Genomic DNA, 15,260 nt, shown 5'->3' with positions numbered 1-15,260 from the left:
CTGGGAGGCAAGAAGCTGCCCAAAACTGGGGGATGATACCCAGAGTGCTGGATCCAGTGAGAAATTGGCCAGGAGGTGCCCCAGGTCTGCTCCGTGCCAAACCCCCAGACCTGGGACCCCTGCTACAGCCCAGACAGGGTGCCCAGGTGGGCACCAGCCTCCCCTCCAGCAGCCGTCCCTGAGGTGGTGCCTGTGGTGGGGGGCTGCCAAGGGCCATGCAGAAGGGCACGAGCCCCTGCAATGCCACCCAACCCCGGGGTGCTTTGAAGGCCCGTGCACCTGGTGGACCCCCACGTTGGGGGCATGAGGGTGGCCAGGGTGGGCCTGTGGACGAGTAGGGGGGCTGCCCAAGAGCAGAGGGGGTACAGGCAGCACCCTCGGGCTGGAGTCCAGGAGGAAAAAAACAGAGGGGGGCGCGGAGGGGAATTAAAAAAAAAAAGTGAGCAACCGAGCCAGCCAGGAGTCGAACCTAGAATCTTCTGATCCGTAGTCAGACGCGTTATCCATTGCGCCACTGGCCCTGCTCATAATAATGATTGTTGCCCACACACACTTCACCACAGCTCTCCCGCCGGGGCGGGGCCGCTAACCGGAGAACAGCCAATCCAGCGCAACCTCTCGCCGACACTCCTCCCAGCGGCTCTCCTGAGGCGTGGCTTACCCCTCCACCCGCGCGCTGGCCAATCCCCACCGGCTTCCTTCGAACGTCTCCGCCCTCTCGCGTCACCGGTTCGCCGTGCCCCTGTGGCCCCCGGCGCGCCGGAGGAGGGGTTAGAGGGACGTGGCTCAGCCAATCGCCGGGCCAGAGAGTCAGCCTGGGCCCGCCCCCTTCTGCCATAGGTGGTGCCCCGCCCTGTGGCGCTCGCTAACGTGCCCGAGGAGGTTTGTCCTGTGTGGGTTCCCGTCCCTCACGGCCGGGGGCCGCGTCAGTCAGTCAGTCAGTCCGGACAGGAGGGAGCGGAGGGCACGACAACGACGCGGAGCCGAGCCGGCGGCGGCCGGACGGGGGGGGACGAATGGCGGCGGCGGCAGGAACGACGGCAGCGGCGGCCTACGCCAGCCTGAAGCTGTGAGTGACCTGCCGGGAGGGGAGGCGGCTCTGTCACCGGCCCTACCGGAGGGGAGGGGAGGGAGGGGCCGGCCGTTGGAGCAACGGTCGCTTGTCCTGTTCCCTCACGGGCCCGCGCGCCGCTCCCCTCAGGGGGCCGCGCGGCGGCGGCCCCGGTGCCCCGCGAGGGGTAGGTCCGATTTCCCTTTCCCGACACCCTTCACCCCCCGCCGTTCGTCGGCCCTCTGATAGCGCGGCTCCGGGTAGAAAGGCTACCGGCGGCTGGCGTGTCCGTCCCGTTTCTCTTCCACGGGTACGGGAGGGCTGATGGGTGCGGGTCTGTGCCGGTGACCAGCCCGGGGCCGCCTGTAAGGGGCTGGGCGGGGGGGAGGCGGGGGCCTTCGGCCGCCTCGTGCTCCCTTGAGGTGTGGGGGGGGCCTCCGGTAGAGCCCCGAGCACCCGTGGGGCGGCGTGAAGCTCCGTGGGGGCCGTGTCTCCGGGCAGCAGAAGGCTCCATATCCGTCAGTCTCTTGGGGCACCGGTGGGGGGGTGGTGGGTACGGTTTTGATGCCAGTCGATGGGTTTTTTTGAACTTTTGGGGCCTCTCCTGCGTAGTGCCTGCTGGGTCTTGTCAAATAAATCCTTCTAACCTCTTGCCATAGTTTTTTGTTTTTTTTTTTCTTTAAAGCAAAGGTTTTAGGGGAGACTGTAACCCTTTGAACTTGTCTGTGCCAGATGTTTGCTTGCTGCCTTTTATATAGCAAAAGGAGTTGCATAACCGAAGCAATACAAAGTTAAAACTGAAGAGGCGTTTCCATTGCAAGCCCTCACGCTGGCCATTTGAAACTCCTGAGAAAACTCCTCTGAGTATGAGACTCTTCATGGCCGTCTGAAGCCAACAGTGAAATGTCCTTGTGTGTCCTAAAGGTGTTCCCAGGCTTTTGACCTCTAAATATTAGCCTGAAACTCTAATTGAGTTGCTGATGCCATTTTCAGGAAGCAGTATCTGAAAGTGATTTTTAAGCCTGATTTAACTGTACTTAATGCTCTGTTAAATTTCATTTGACAGTCATCTTTTGGATTCAGAGCAAACATGCTTAGATCTGTCTCGGAGATCTGTATAAACAGTTTGTCATAATGCTGTTACGTGTTTAAAAATCACTGGGCTTCTTATTTTGATTAGGTAGCTATGTGAGGGTACACAGACACTGTAGATAATTGTGTATTACTGAAGAGTAAGATCATCAGTGATGGTTGAAAGACTCGCTTGTTTGGCAGAAATCTTTTTTTTTTTTCCCCCTCTTGTCACCTAAACAGTATTTGTCTTTCTTTAAGCTGAACTTGTGATCTTTTTGCCTGCAGAGGAGAAAAGGTGAGTTATACGAGTAGCAATTGTGTGGCTTGTAGTACACAGTCGTTCTTACCAAGAGTTTTAAGTGAAAGCACTTTCTGGATACAGGCTAGTAAAGAATTCTCTCATTTAAAGTTTAATCTTAACTAAAAGTAAGCCCTGATCTTTTTAGAACAAGGCTGTCTCAAGTGTAGTTTCGTGTGATTTTTTTTTTCATAAACTTGAAAACAATTGGTTTGCATTCTGAAAAATGGGCTTTTTTCCTGTTATTACACCAAGTTGTAATAATGCCTGTGGACTTTCTACCAAGCATTTTAAGATATAGTGCCATAACTTAGGTGATGAGTCAACCCTAGTAGGTTGGCAAGGTCAAAGGAGAATGTTCTGAGGAGTTCAGGCTAGACTTCACCTTGGGGATTTAGTGGTAACAGTGTTTTGGTTTGTGGTTTTTTGGTTTTTTTTAACTGACTTCTCATTCTTACTATGAAAAGGTCAGATTTGGCAACCGTACTTCTTCTGGTGGCCTTGTATGGAGCTTTACTGATTGTAACACTCTGCAGGGTCCCATTCTGTACCTCCAATTGCAAGTTCTAGCTTTGAATGCAAACCTCTTGTGTTTCTCATGTTATCAAAAGTAGCGACTCAATCCCTTTGTGCCTTGACCAGTGTCATCAGTCAGGTTCAGGTGAACCAGTGAAAACGCTGATGTCTAGTGTCTGTGCTACTGTTGGAACTAATTGAGTTACACCAGCAGTTATAAGGGAGGACTATTAACCTGAAAACCACTATCCATAGTTGTCATCTGCATCACTGCTATGCTTATTTAACTTCCTCTCATAGCCTCAGGAATAAATTGTAAAATTCAAATGGCTATTGCAGGTAGCAAGCTAGTGGATGGTGGTGAAGCTACCAGTCCAATCAACAAAAACCAATTGATAAAGCTGTCTGCAGAATAGAGAGAATCCTGGCTGTTGTTTTGGCTTGCTCAAAATCACTTTTTAGTTTGTGCTTGGGTGAAGACTTAGCTTGTTGATAGCCTTCTCAGTATCCTGTGGGTCTCTGACAGTAGCTGTGTTTCAAATTTAACTCCTCCTGCCCACAGTTATGCCTACATTCTTTTTGAAAGTACTTGTCAGTTGTTAGTACACAGTGCCTTCCACCTGTCTGTATTTGGGGACAGGCCCAAAAGTGCGTGTTGTCTTTGTGGTTTTTTTTTTCCACTTGTTTTTTAAACTGAGTTTTAAGAGTTTGGGTAATACTTCTAGAAAGAACAGCTATACCTCTTTTTTTTTTTTTTCTGCTTAATCTAAGTGGCTGTCATGGTGAAGCTCAGGAGGGCATTAACTTATGCAGTAAATTATTTGTCATCTTAATAACTATTTCCAGTTCAGTTTCACTAATGAAGCTATGCCTTTAATATGTGCCTTTTTTTGTTGTTTTTAAATGGTATTTCCATTCGTGTTTTTTTTAATCCTGGGATTATACTCCCTTTCTTCTCCCTGCAACAACTGCTGCTCCATGGGACATGTTCCAGTTCCTTGAGCTGTTTCTGTTCGAGGAGTAATATTTATTGTAGATGTATAATTAGCACACTTGCTCACCTAGAATATCTGGAATCTCTGGAGTGTTGAAACCATCAGCGTGTTAGCACTGTTACTTAACACGCTGTTGGGACTCTGTGCATATACTAATGTCTTTCCTATATCTCACTGCAGACCACTTTGGTATCTTGAGTACAGCAAATGCATTGCTGCACAGTACAGGATGTGCTTTTGGCTTGCTTTATTACAATATTTAGAGGCTGACATCAAAGAGTTTCCTGCATTAGAGCAATGTTAAGTATTTATGGTGAAATAATCAATTACTGAAGTAAGGGTTTGGCTGTTGAGGCCCAGAAGGCTTAAGTGATATTGAGCGGACTACTATCTTTAGTTGCCACTAGAGCATGATGGGTCCTCTTCCATGCTGTATCTGAACACAGGAATATTCTTGTCTGTAAGATCAACCTAATTAAAATGTGGGGTGCAACTCTGCATCATCTTCATGATATACAACGCTGCTTTATAATATAACTAATGAAGAGAAACTTCATGACAAATATACAAATGAAAAAACCAACTATCTCACTTAACTGTAAATGAAGCTGACTTTACACTTGGGGTGAGCAAGCAGTGGTTTGGTTGGTTTAGGGGTGTTTTTTTATGTTTCTATTATCTTGGGAATCAACACTTTCTCAATCTTGAATTGTATGAATAAAATCTACTGAGTTGCTTTATCTCTTGGCAGCAATCCACACAGTTTCAATTGGAGAAGATTTTCAAAATGACATCCAAGTTACCTTCAGCAACGCTTGAAACATTAATTTGGTGGTTGCAGTTCTTCAATACCTTTCCTTTTCTTGAGTATCATGAGTTATACTATCCATGTCAAATGTTTCCATTTATCACTCCCTTTGTTCTTTAGCAACACTGAGAAATAGTCCATGATAATGGTGGTCAGGGATTTTTTTTCATATTAAAAAAGTAAATAAGAGGAACTCAAATTTTGTGAAGATTTTATGTGCTGTTAAACTGTAATGAAAGCAAGATATTGCTGTTAAGAGTTCTTGATGTTTTGGATGGTTATAGATGGTAGTAATGATGTAGCCAAGGAGGAGGCAGGCTCCAGTGTCAAATGTGAAGGTTATACAAAAGCAGAATATGGCCTGGTATATGAAAACCAGTTTCAAAAGTAACTACAGACATGATGGGCTTCTAGAAAATACGGATTTCTTTATTATTATTTTTAGTATAATAGTAGCACTACAACTTTCATCTGTTCCTTATTTCATTAAAAGAATAGAATTAATCTGTCTGCAGGTTCCTAGTCATTGTGAATGATCCTTCTTTCAGCATTTAATCAGATCAGTAAAATAAGCATGTGTATTATCTTTCTAAGCTTGTGATAGACATACAGACTTGGTTCTGAGTAGAGTCTGTGGAAAAACATTCTTGCGTGTGATGTTCATCAGCTTCCTTCCTGAAAGAAGTGAGAGGCAGTCATCTTAGTTATAGCAATGTTACAATTGAAAAGCTCATCTAAACAAGAATGAGACTACTAGCCTAGTTCTGGTAATCAGTAAGTTGGTAAAGCAGCATTTGGGCTGAAACCTATTTGAGTCTTGGCCTCTTCCTCAACTATATTTATTTTAGAAAACTTTCAGCTATTTACACAAATGAAGCAAGGACTAAGTGAATCATCTTTCTGGTAAAAACATTGAAGAGCACTAATTCTCCCACTTCTTCTGAAGCAAGGACTTAACATTTTGCAGGGCATTAGGCTTTTCAGTTTAGGTTGTGCAGTTGTATTTTAGGCAGTTTTTAATGGTGATCCCAACAGAGAAGTATTTAAGTTCTCTCAACTTCTTAGACTGGCAACTTGAGTTCCTGCTGCCCCCCCGCAAAAGACCTCCAAAACAAAACCACCCAAAGCTCCAAAACGGTCAACAAGAAGACTGTTCCAGTGTGCTGCAAGCTGCTGAAGCCTAGGGCCAGTTGGGTCCATTGAACTGAAAACAGGGATCACTTGTCTTGTGTTCTCCGTGACACTTTTGTCATCAAATCTGGTTTTGGAAAGGACCATGGGAAGGAGGATTTTGATGGCAAAGGTTTTTTTGTGTGTGTGTCCAGGGTAAAATACAGTTTAAGAAAAGTTAGAAATGCACAGGCATTGTGTAAGAGGAGATAAAGGTGATTAAAAAAAAACTGTTAAAAGGGCAATGGTAGTGGCAGGAGACAAAATATGGTCTAGGATTTGAGAGAGAGAAATGCTGGGGGCTGATCTAGTGAAGCAGGGTGTGTGACACATACTGAGAGACCGGGTATAATTTGCACTGGCAGCCTTAATTCTCTCATTTTTCTTAACTTGAGGATGATGAGGGTAAAAGACTTCATGTTCTTCAGGGAGAAAGTATTATTCTTGAGTGTAGTAAATAGAAAATTTGTTTAAATGACAAATATTCTACACCTGTAAGCTTTTTCTCAGCTGTTTGAAAACAGGCTTTAACTAATATGCAAGTGAATCTCATTGAGACTACAGTACAGTCATGGCCATGTTGCACTTTATAATGAAAAGAGCAGCTTTTAAAAATACTGATCATGGATGGAAATGCTCAGTTGTGCTTTGTACTGTCAGTGTAGGTGTCTGGTCTATGGTGTGCTCTTTATACAGAGTATTCAAGAACTGAAACTGTCGTTCTCACTACTTTGGACACTATTTTACAACCTGCTATATTCAAAGATTTCTTTCCAGCTTATTTTGCTTAAGATAGATGAGTAAGAGTGCATAAGGGTCTATGTTAAAGGCATAACAGGTCCAATATTAAACTTTGCAGTGTCTTTTCCCCAGTTTTTTTTAGCTGGAGTCTTGTGTGTCAACTGACCTCCCAGAAAAAGCTGGCTGTTAACTAAACCAACAGAAGTTAAGTAGCTGCAGTTATCTCTTGTGAAAAAAATGCCTACTTCTGTCTCCTGCCAACTAGCAATAGGTTTCTGACTGTACCTTAAATAGTACCTCCTGATTTCTTTTTAAATTCCTTAATAAACAGGGTTTATAAATGTCCTTAAGCTTGTCTTGCCCATTTTATCTGTGTAACCTTGTTTGTTTGCTCTTCACCATTATTGTGATGAACCCCCCTTAGAGAGCCATGGGTGCACATGTGCACTTTGTCAAAACCAGGAGCAATGAAAGCAGAGTAGGGGCTTTAAGGCATCAGTGTTCAACAGACTGCATGTTTGTATTTCTGATGTTTTTAGTTTCAAAAATAAAGCATTTCATATGCTTTCACATGAAGGCTGATTTACAAAGGGAATACTGTTGATGTGGTTCCCATTTTAGGACCCATAGACTAATTTTCCTTTAAAGAAGTTAAATTACCTGATGAACAGTTAACTATTGATTGCTTTATGGTTTGTTGTGTTATGTTGGTTGTTGGTTTTTTTCAGTTCACTTAAGCATTTGGTCTCCTCTGGCTTTCTTCTAATTGCCCAGAGAAGTTGTAGAATGCCCATCCTTGGGTAGAGTCAAAACACACCCTAAGAAATAGGGTTTAATTTTGAAGTAGGATAAACTTTGAAGTTGGCCCTGCTTTTAGTGCATGGAAGGTGGGGAGTTAGACATGTTAAAAGATGTCTAGAAGACCTCTTTCAAAGGGCTCTTCTGATCTAAATTAGGATTCTAATTCAGCTTTCTGAAGGATTAAAAAAAATACAAAAGATGTGAGGAAATGCAAGATCTATTTGGGGAGAAGCAGCCTAAAAATATCTATCCTGTAGAATAAGTTTCCAGAACAAGATGTTTAGAACTCTGACCCCTGGTATTGTCAAGCCTTAAACTAAGAAAAATCATTATGAGAGTTAAGAACTAGTTCAAGAGTGTTTGGGCCTCTGTTTGTTTGTTTAGCATTTCCTACCTACAGCTACAAGTCATTTCTGCATACCTCTTGTATTGCTGCGAAGTGCAACATGCTTGGCTTCTTGCAAGTATCTCAGCAGGTGTATTTTTAAGGGATATTTCTGAAAACTATGTTTAATTTTATGGCTAGTGTTGTACTGCATACAGTTTTTCTGAAGGGAAAGAGCTATGAAGTCTGAACAGGATGTCAGCATGTGATTTGGCTGATGTGTCAGATGGGGAGCATACCGGTTACCCCATGCATGTCATGTAGACCTGGCTAACAAATCTGGGGAATGGTAATGTTGAGACACCTGCTTCAATAAACTTGTCTGCCACTTTAACTTTTCCATTTTTTCTGTGTTTCCGGTGGATTCTTACAATACTTGTAACACTCATGTGAAACAGGTGTTTTTACCGGTTTGGATATTATTTTTGTGTTTCCTAGACTTGCATCAGCAATGTGGTCCTTTATTTTCTGATATATTAGAAAGTGTTTTGTTAAAAAAAATTCTGATTTTGAAGGTTGGTTTTGGCTTATCAGACTTCTAAGTGACATAGTTCAAGCTTACATGAATTAGAGTGGACCCCTATGTACACAAACTCACTTTCCTGTCTCTAACTTCCAGTAATAAGCAAGAGTTAAGATTGTTAAACAAGCCATGGATTTTGCAGTAACTGATTAGCTTGACTTGCTTTCTTTGCACTGTTATCATTACTGGCTGTTGGGAAGTAATCCAGTGAGAATTTTGTTTTTTGCAGATGAAATAAGGTTTAAAATTGATTGTTCTGTCTTCAGGTAGTGAAGAATAAACAAACCCCAAGTAAGTGTTGCTAAACAAACTCCTTTTTCCTATCCAATCTCTTAAAGGCATATAACACCAGAGAAGTTCTATGTGGAAGCTTGTGATGATGGAGCAGATGATGTGCTTGCAATTGATAGAGTCTCCACGGAAGTCACACTTACAGGTACTCTCCTTGCCAGTATTTCTCAATATAGGGTTCCTTGTCCTTTTTGTCTGTTTTGCTCTAGGCACTCCCAGAAGATCTTCAGAGCCTTAAGTTGGTACTGGGAAAATTGTTTTCATCTCTAGTTCCTGTTTTTAAAATAGTGCTTTGTGTTCTGTCCTACAAAGAACTTTGTTTGAAATGCCTTTTCACTGTGGGATTGATGCTGTGGGTAACCAGGGTGATAGTGCTTGCCTCTTTTTGGTAAGACTGCCCATCACCACAGTAAAAACTGACTCATCCAAGCTAGTTGGGGTTTGTGCTACAACTCCAAGATCAAACATGGAAAGGGTTGAACACTGGGCTTCTGCAGCTTTTGCCAAGTTGTCCCAGTGCTGTCTTTTATTTAATACTGAAACCTGGATTTTCATAAAGCCTCTAGAAACAACAACAGTAAAAAACCCCTCACTGTAAACGTAGTTCTGTGTTGCAAATCTGGATTCAAATGTCAGTGCAAGTAGTCTTAAGCATGCTGATGCTGAGATCTTCAAAATTTTACTTGAATTTTTTTTAAGAATTTGAAATTAATGCATAAAAAACAATCAAACTACTTGCATTAAATGACAACATGAAATGAAGGTGATGGGTGACTTCCCTTTTGATACTTCGGGATTTTGTACCTCAGTATTACTAATCTCTAAACAGACAGAAATGCTGCAGTAATGTCAATATAAAAGCAGTCATTCTCTTTCTTTTATTACGCCTCTTGCATACTTCATGTAAGAGCAGTGTACCCATCCCACTGACACTTTTGGTGTAGTACAATATTTCGATTTCTACTTCAAAGTTGTCCCTTCAAAACTGTAAAGATAGCTATCCCAAGTCTTTTATTAGTCTACATCTGTTCTCATTGCTAGTGTTTTATCAGATGAACCTGCAAGGTGTTTAAAGCAGAAGAAAATTCAAGTGCTATCTTTTTCTGTTCTCTAAGCTCTGGGGAAATGCTTTACTCTGGTGTGGGTGTTTTGTGGTGGTTTTTGGGTTTTTTTGTTTTTTTAAAAAGTTCTCCAATATCCCTTCTGTTATTCTAGAAATGTGGATAGATGAAAGTTTAACATGCTAAGACTTATAATTGATATTTGGATACCTTTTGGATTTCTTGGTATGTTGTTTGGAATACTGTATCCCTTGCCACATCTGTGCTGTTGTTGGTAGTATTGCAGAGATAGACCAAAAAGTGAACTAGGTCTTCTGAAATGGAAATAGGCGGAGGCTCAGAAGAAGCAGTCGAAGTGGGAGGCACAAGCATTTATGGTTTGTTTGTCCTTGATGTCTTGATGGCTTCAAAATAAAAAGCTTCTGGAAGCTGACAAGACAATACATTATTGAGGAGTCTACTTGCCATATTATCATGTGAATGAGCTTGAATTTATTCAATTGAATGAATGACTATTTTGATTAAACATGAGAAACTGGGTTAGAATGCTTCCACATCCTTCCCCCTCAACCCCCCCATCAGGCTTTGAAATTCTGATGCATTCCTTCTTATACTTCAGACTCTAGCAAAACTTGAGATTTGACCAAGAAGCTTTGACAAACTTAGCTTAATAGTTTTCCAATGTAGTCATGAAAGAAGCAGTCTGAAATCCTGGTGGTTTTTTTCTTCTGCTTTTCAGTTAAGAAAGATGTTCCCCCTTCAGCCGTTACAAGACCTATTTATGGTATTTTGGGAACAATCCGATTGGTGGCAGGTAAGGAAGGCAGAACTGTGCTCTTTAAAAATACTTAGGCCAGCTGTATTGCTAAAGTGTCTGAGGTTTGCAAGTGTCTGAGGTTACACTTTGATCACTACGATGGACTTTCCTTATGGCTGCTAGAGGATGGAGGTATCCAAATACAGTTTATCCTGAATGTTCATGTACCTCTTAAACCTGTAGCTGCTCTAATGGTAGGGTTAACTGACAGCTTATTGAGTTTTAAGGAATGCATTTCAAATGTGTGCAAAGAACTTCATCTACTTACTCTTCATAACTGTTTTAATCTTAGCTGCAGGATTTGATGCAACAGTCAAATACAGGGTCGTGAAGTTTGACTTTAAATCAATAATCTTGGTACACAAATAACTGAGAGTGACAGGGTGCTAGGTTAGTAGATGCAGCTGTTCAAGTAATGATTGTGTTCCAACTATCCTACAAATAAAATGAAAATTCAGTGTTAAAAGGAAAAGGACAGACTGGGACTATTCTGAATTTCAGGGAGTTGTAGGTTAAGGTAAAAATAGGCTGTCTGTTTCTTCCAAGTATCTCAGTGCTGTTTAGATCTAAACAGTCACTGCCACAAATAAACCTGATGTGTGAAGTCTAAGCTTCCAGGAAAGTTAAGTGTTGCTATTCAAAAGATAGACTTTATTAGAGTTTGGAACTAAAGTAGTCTGAAAAATGATGTAATAAGGAGCATGCAAACTGAATAGAAGTCTCCATACGTAGAGAGGATTTAAGTTCACTCATGGAAGTATTCTCAACTGAAGCAAAGTGTCATTGTGTTAAGTGTGGTAACTTCTGGCAAGATCTTAAACTACTGAATTTTATATGCTCATATTCTAAAGAATTGTGGATCTTGCAGAGTAAGAGCAATGTAATGGACACCTGTGTCTTAGGTACTTGACAAGCCTTGACTGTTTTAAAACTGAACTGCCCCAAAGGGGAATTTTCACAGCTTGCAGGCTTGGCAATGACTTTCATTCATCTGACTGAATATTAGATAAAATATAGAAGTATGTAACTTCTTTTAATAGCCTGGTTTTTTCTTTCCACCCCCCACAGCTTTGCACTGATTGTTAGTATACAGCTGTTGAACTAAAGATGATATCAGTTAAAGTAACTGTTCAGCTAAGTGTTGTTAGGCAGTTCACTGTTATCTGTTAACTGTAAAATTGGTTCCATATATAGCAATGCAGTGTCTTTAACAAGCACAAATATTCTTCTCCTATTAAAGTATTAAGCGGGAAAAAAATTGCTGAAGTAATATCTGAAGCTCTGAAATCTCAAACAGAAGGTTGCATACCCAAATAGGAAGAGACAACACTGAAAATTCATGTCAGATTAAATGTATCTATTTGTGCAGCATCTTTGTGGTATATTTGTGGATGTAATGTGCTTCTTTTTATAAGGTATGTGGATGCTTCTGACATAGTAACCAAAAGCAGTATTTTAACTCGAGATGCAAACATGCTAGAGCGTTCTCAAGTGCTTGAATACTCCACCCAAATAAAAAGTATAACACTAGAGCTGCAGAGGTTAAAAAAGTGGGGGTGATACCTGTTCTTTGACTAACTATAGACTAGATACCCCATATAATAATTCACCTGTCCATAAAACTTGGTGTATATCTAGGTATATACAAACGATGGGTAAACTTACTGCACACAACATGAACTGTTTCTGCTTCGGCATTCATACTTTGAATGCTTTAGTACAAAAATGTACTAGATTTGTGGTTCTGTGCTTCTGCATGGCCTGCTCATTGCTTTGCTCTATTGAAGTTGTAAGTGAGCATATAATGGTTATAAGATGTAGATGATGAGATATTATTATCCATCAATATCCAATTTAATAAAGTAACCTTTTTATTCAAAACCGAGATGGCACTGAAATATGATAGGCTTAGAAATAAGGTTATGTTGTGTTTACCAACAAGTGTTAATTAATTGTTTTGAGTGAACTGTTATGATTATGGTTTTTTGCTTTGTTGCTTATGCAACCAGGAAAACAACAAACTTCCTGTCTTAAATTATTAAAAGAAACCCCTTCTCTTTGCTCTGTTTTGAACCTGTTAGGATGAGCATTTTTTTCAGCATAAGATGAATAGGCTTTTTGCATTCTGAAGCATGCTTCCTTTCATGTATTTCAGACTTGGTCTGTGCTTTCCAAACCACATTCAAGACCATTGGCCTCTTTCTGCATTTGCAAGCCTATAGACTTTCAGACTGTCTGTGGTCTGAAGTAAGAGCAGCTGACACTATCTTGTCCATTTTTTTTAATTCCTTAAACTTAATGAGTACCTCAAGGTCTGTGAGCACAGAGAAATGGGTAGCTTAGCAAGTGCATTTTGCTTCTGTTCCAGCCCCTTACTGTTAAGAACATAAAGTCCTAGGTGTAACTTGAAGAAAACTCACTCTTTCCTATTGGTTTCAGTTTTCTGGTATGGTGATAGGCTGCTTTTCTTAATATGAATGTCTGTTTTGTTTTTTTTTTAAAGTTTGCTTTTTCTGATTTACAGGCACATATCTTATTGTAATAACAAAAAAGAAAAAAGTTGGTGAGATTTTCAGTCATGCAATCTGGAAAGCAACAGACTTTGACATCCTCTCCTACAAAAAGACCATGCTGCACTTAACTGATATTCAGGTAGGTGGATTGATTAGGGGAGTGTGGGGGGATGTTACCTTATGTTAATGTCCATTACCACAGGACCTAATTTGATGAAACTATGAAAATTTTTTTAAGCAGCTCTTTGAACTATACTTTTTTCTTTGATTTGTTCAGGCTACTATACTTGATGTAATATTGGATATAGATGTATGTTAAGTTATGTCATTCAAGATAAGAAACTCACACTGTGCAACTTGGAATATCGCCCCCAGAGTTTGATCTGCATATTGTGCATTTTTGCTCCTTTAAAGATGGCATACTCTTCCCCTTAAGTCTTTCTCACAGCTTTACTATTCTGATAGCCCCTACAATAAGCTGCCTTGTTGTCTTCTAATTATCTGTCTTGCTTAATTTATGCAATTGTTCAATTACATAATTACCCAGGAGGGAAGAACTAATTTTTTTTTGAGAGAGAGGGAAAGGATGAAAATTGTTTACAATGGATGTGTTGTGGATTGATAAAGAGTAGTAGATAAGGGTGTCTAACCAATGGAGCTGAAAGGAAATATGATGCTCTTTCAGGAAAGGAGTGAGGTTAACTAAAATTTGAACCAGAAAACAGATTAGTTATTGGGTAATCCTAACAGCAAGTTATATCCTTTCTTTTGCATTGCCGTCTTGTCTTGGTTTTTTTTGACTGAATGGTTTTCAGGGAAACTAATGGCTTCCTTTTTGCTTGGAAGTCGCTAATATTAGTTTAATACCAGTAGCTATTTACCTCACAGGAATACTGTTCTCTGCTCTCCACTGTTCTTGCAGAATTTGGTTGCAGTGTGCTAGCTGTAAGTTACCAGGGAACTGGTATCAAAATTGCACTCTTATGGTTTCCTCGTATGGTAATCTCTGGATGATGTCCTGTGTTGCTAGAGCACTAGCAAAGTTCATCTCATCACTTCACAAAGTGGTGGTAGCTTATAAGAATAAGATATTTGGATGGTAATAAACGAGAGCTCTTCTGTCCTTTTTTTCTCAACAGTTGCAGGACAATAAAGTATTTTTATCAATGCTTAATCATGTCTTGAGTGTGGATGGATTTTACTTCTCAACAACGTACGACCTAACGCACACTCTGCAACGGTTAGCCAACACGAGCCCAGAGTTCCAGGAAATGAGCCTCCTAGAGAGGGTAAGGATTTAATTTTGCTTAGTATCTGTGTCTCAGACATTGTCAATCAGTTCTGTGTGGCTTAAGTTTAGTTTACGCAACTGATGTTTAAATTATGTCAAAACAAACTATCACAAACTAAAGGAAACTTTACATAAAGTTTAGGATGCTATTGCTGAAGTCTGTGGTCCCATTACTCTTGAGCTTAAACTTTTTTTTTTACAGTGAATTAGTATGTTAAATGGTAGCAGATACTGTTAAAGCGTTTATGGTCCTCTGTTAAACTAAAAATGGCTTTACTGTTTTAATCATTAATTTAAACTAGTGAAACAGATTACATGTTGCTTAGATGCAAATCCTTATAATTGAACTGGCAAAAAATAGCTGTGTAACTAGACTATCGCTGTGATCTTGTTAATTGAGTTGTACTGGGGCAGTTCTCTGGAATAAGAAGCCGACAGTGAAAGGAAAAAGAAGCAACCAAGCAAGTGTGCAAGGTACACTGACTGAATCAAGTTACAGTTTGAGTTGCTTTGTAGGGTGCTCAGAATAAGGGTGGAAACTGCTGGTCTGTAATGCTTCAGTACACAAGTTTGTTCAGCACTGCAGCATTTTATGGAAACTGTTAGGGGTTGCAACTGAGCGTACTAGTCCACCCTTCCTTAAGTCTCTTAGCTTGTGAGCAACATGAAGTTCCAGAAGTCTGTTCTGATGTGATGTCAGACTTCTAGATCAGGCAGTTAAAAGTACTTTCTGCACTCTGCTTTAAATGGATTAAAATTCAAAATAAATGAAAGTTCACCTCTGATTTTAATATTGAACACTTCTAATTGCAACAAGAAGGAACTAAGTAGAAAAATTGTGAGAAAGCAAGTCATTCCTCTGACCTAGAATCAGGGGAAGAAAAAAAAACTGAAGCGGAATAAATGGCACTTAACTTCGTATACT

At 40.7% G+C, this 15,260-nt stretch overlaps 1 protein-coding gene and 1 non-coding gene across 3 annotated transcripts in view; one reads left to right on the top strand and one right to left on the bottom strand.

Annotated features, from left to right (window-relative positions):
* Nucleotides 1–448: 448 nt before the first annotated feature.
* On the bottom strand, nucleotides 449–521 carry TRNAR-ACG (transfer RNA arginine (anticodon ACG)). The gene has a single exon. It is a non-coding gene; the product is annotated as a tRNA-Arg (tRNA).
* A 334-nt stretch (nucleotides 522–855) lies between these two features.
* The window catches only part of SACM1L (SAC1 like phosphatidylinositide phosphatase), a 31,855-nt gene continuing 17,450 nt past the window's right edge, over nucleotides 856–15,260 (top strand). Inside the window, exons 1-5 of one of the 2 annotated variants that reach the window (XM_075055359.1) lie at nucleotides 856–1,069; nucleotides 8,701–8,798; nucleotides 10,454–10,528; nucleotides 13,056–13,183; nucleotides 14,184–14,333. In XM_075055359.1, the coding sequence (XP_074911460.1) occupies nucleotides 1,017–1,069; nucleotides 8,701–8,798; nucleotides 10,454–10,528; nucleotides 13,056–13,183; nucleotides 14,184–14,333 (504 nt within the window). In that variant the 5' untranslated portion in view covers nucleotides 856–1,016. The remainder of the gene's footprint in view (nucleotides 1,070–8,700; nucleotides 8,799–10,453; nucleotides 10,529–13,055; nucleotides 13,184–14,183; nucleotides 14,334–15,260) is intronic. The other variant, XM_075055349.1, reaches the window with a different exon arrangement.

This window comes from Buteo buteo, chromosome 2 (assembly GCF_964188355.1).
Source record: "Buteo buteo chromosome 2, bButBut1.hap1.1, whole genome shotgun sequence".
Taxonomy (NCBI): domain Eukaryota; kingdom Metazoa; phylum Chordata; class Aves; order Accipitriformes; family Accipitridae; genus Buteo; species Buteo buteo.
This window is presented reverse-complemented; position numbering and strand designations above follow the sequence as displayed.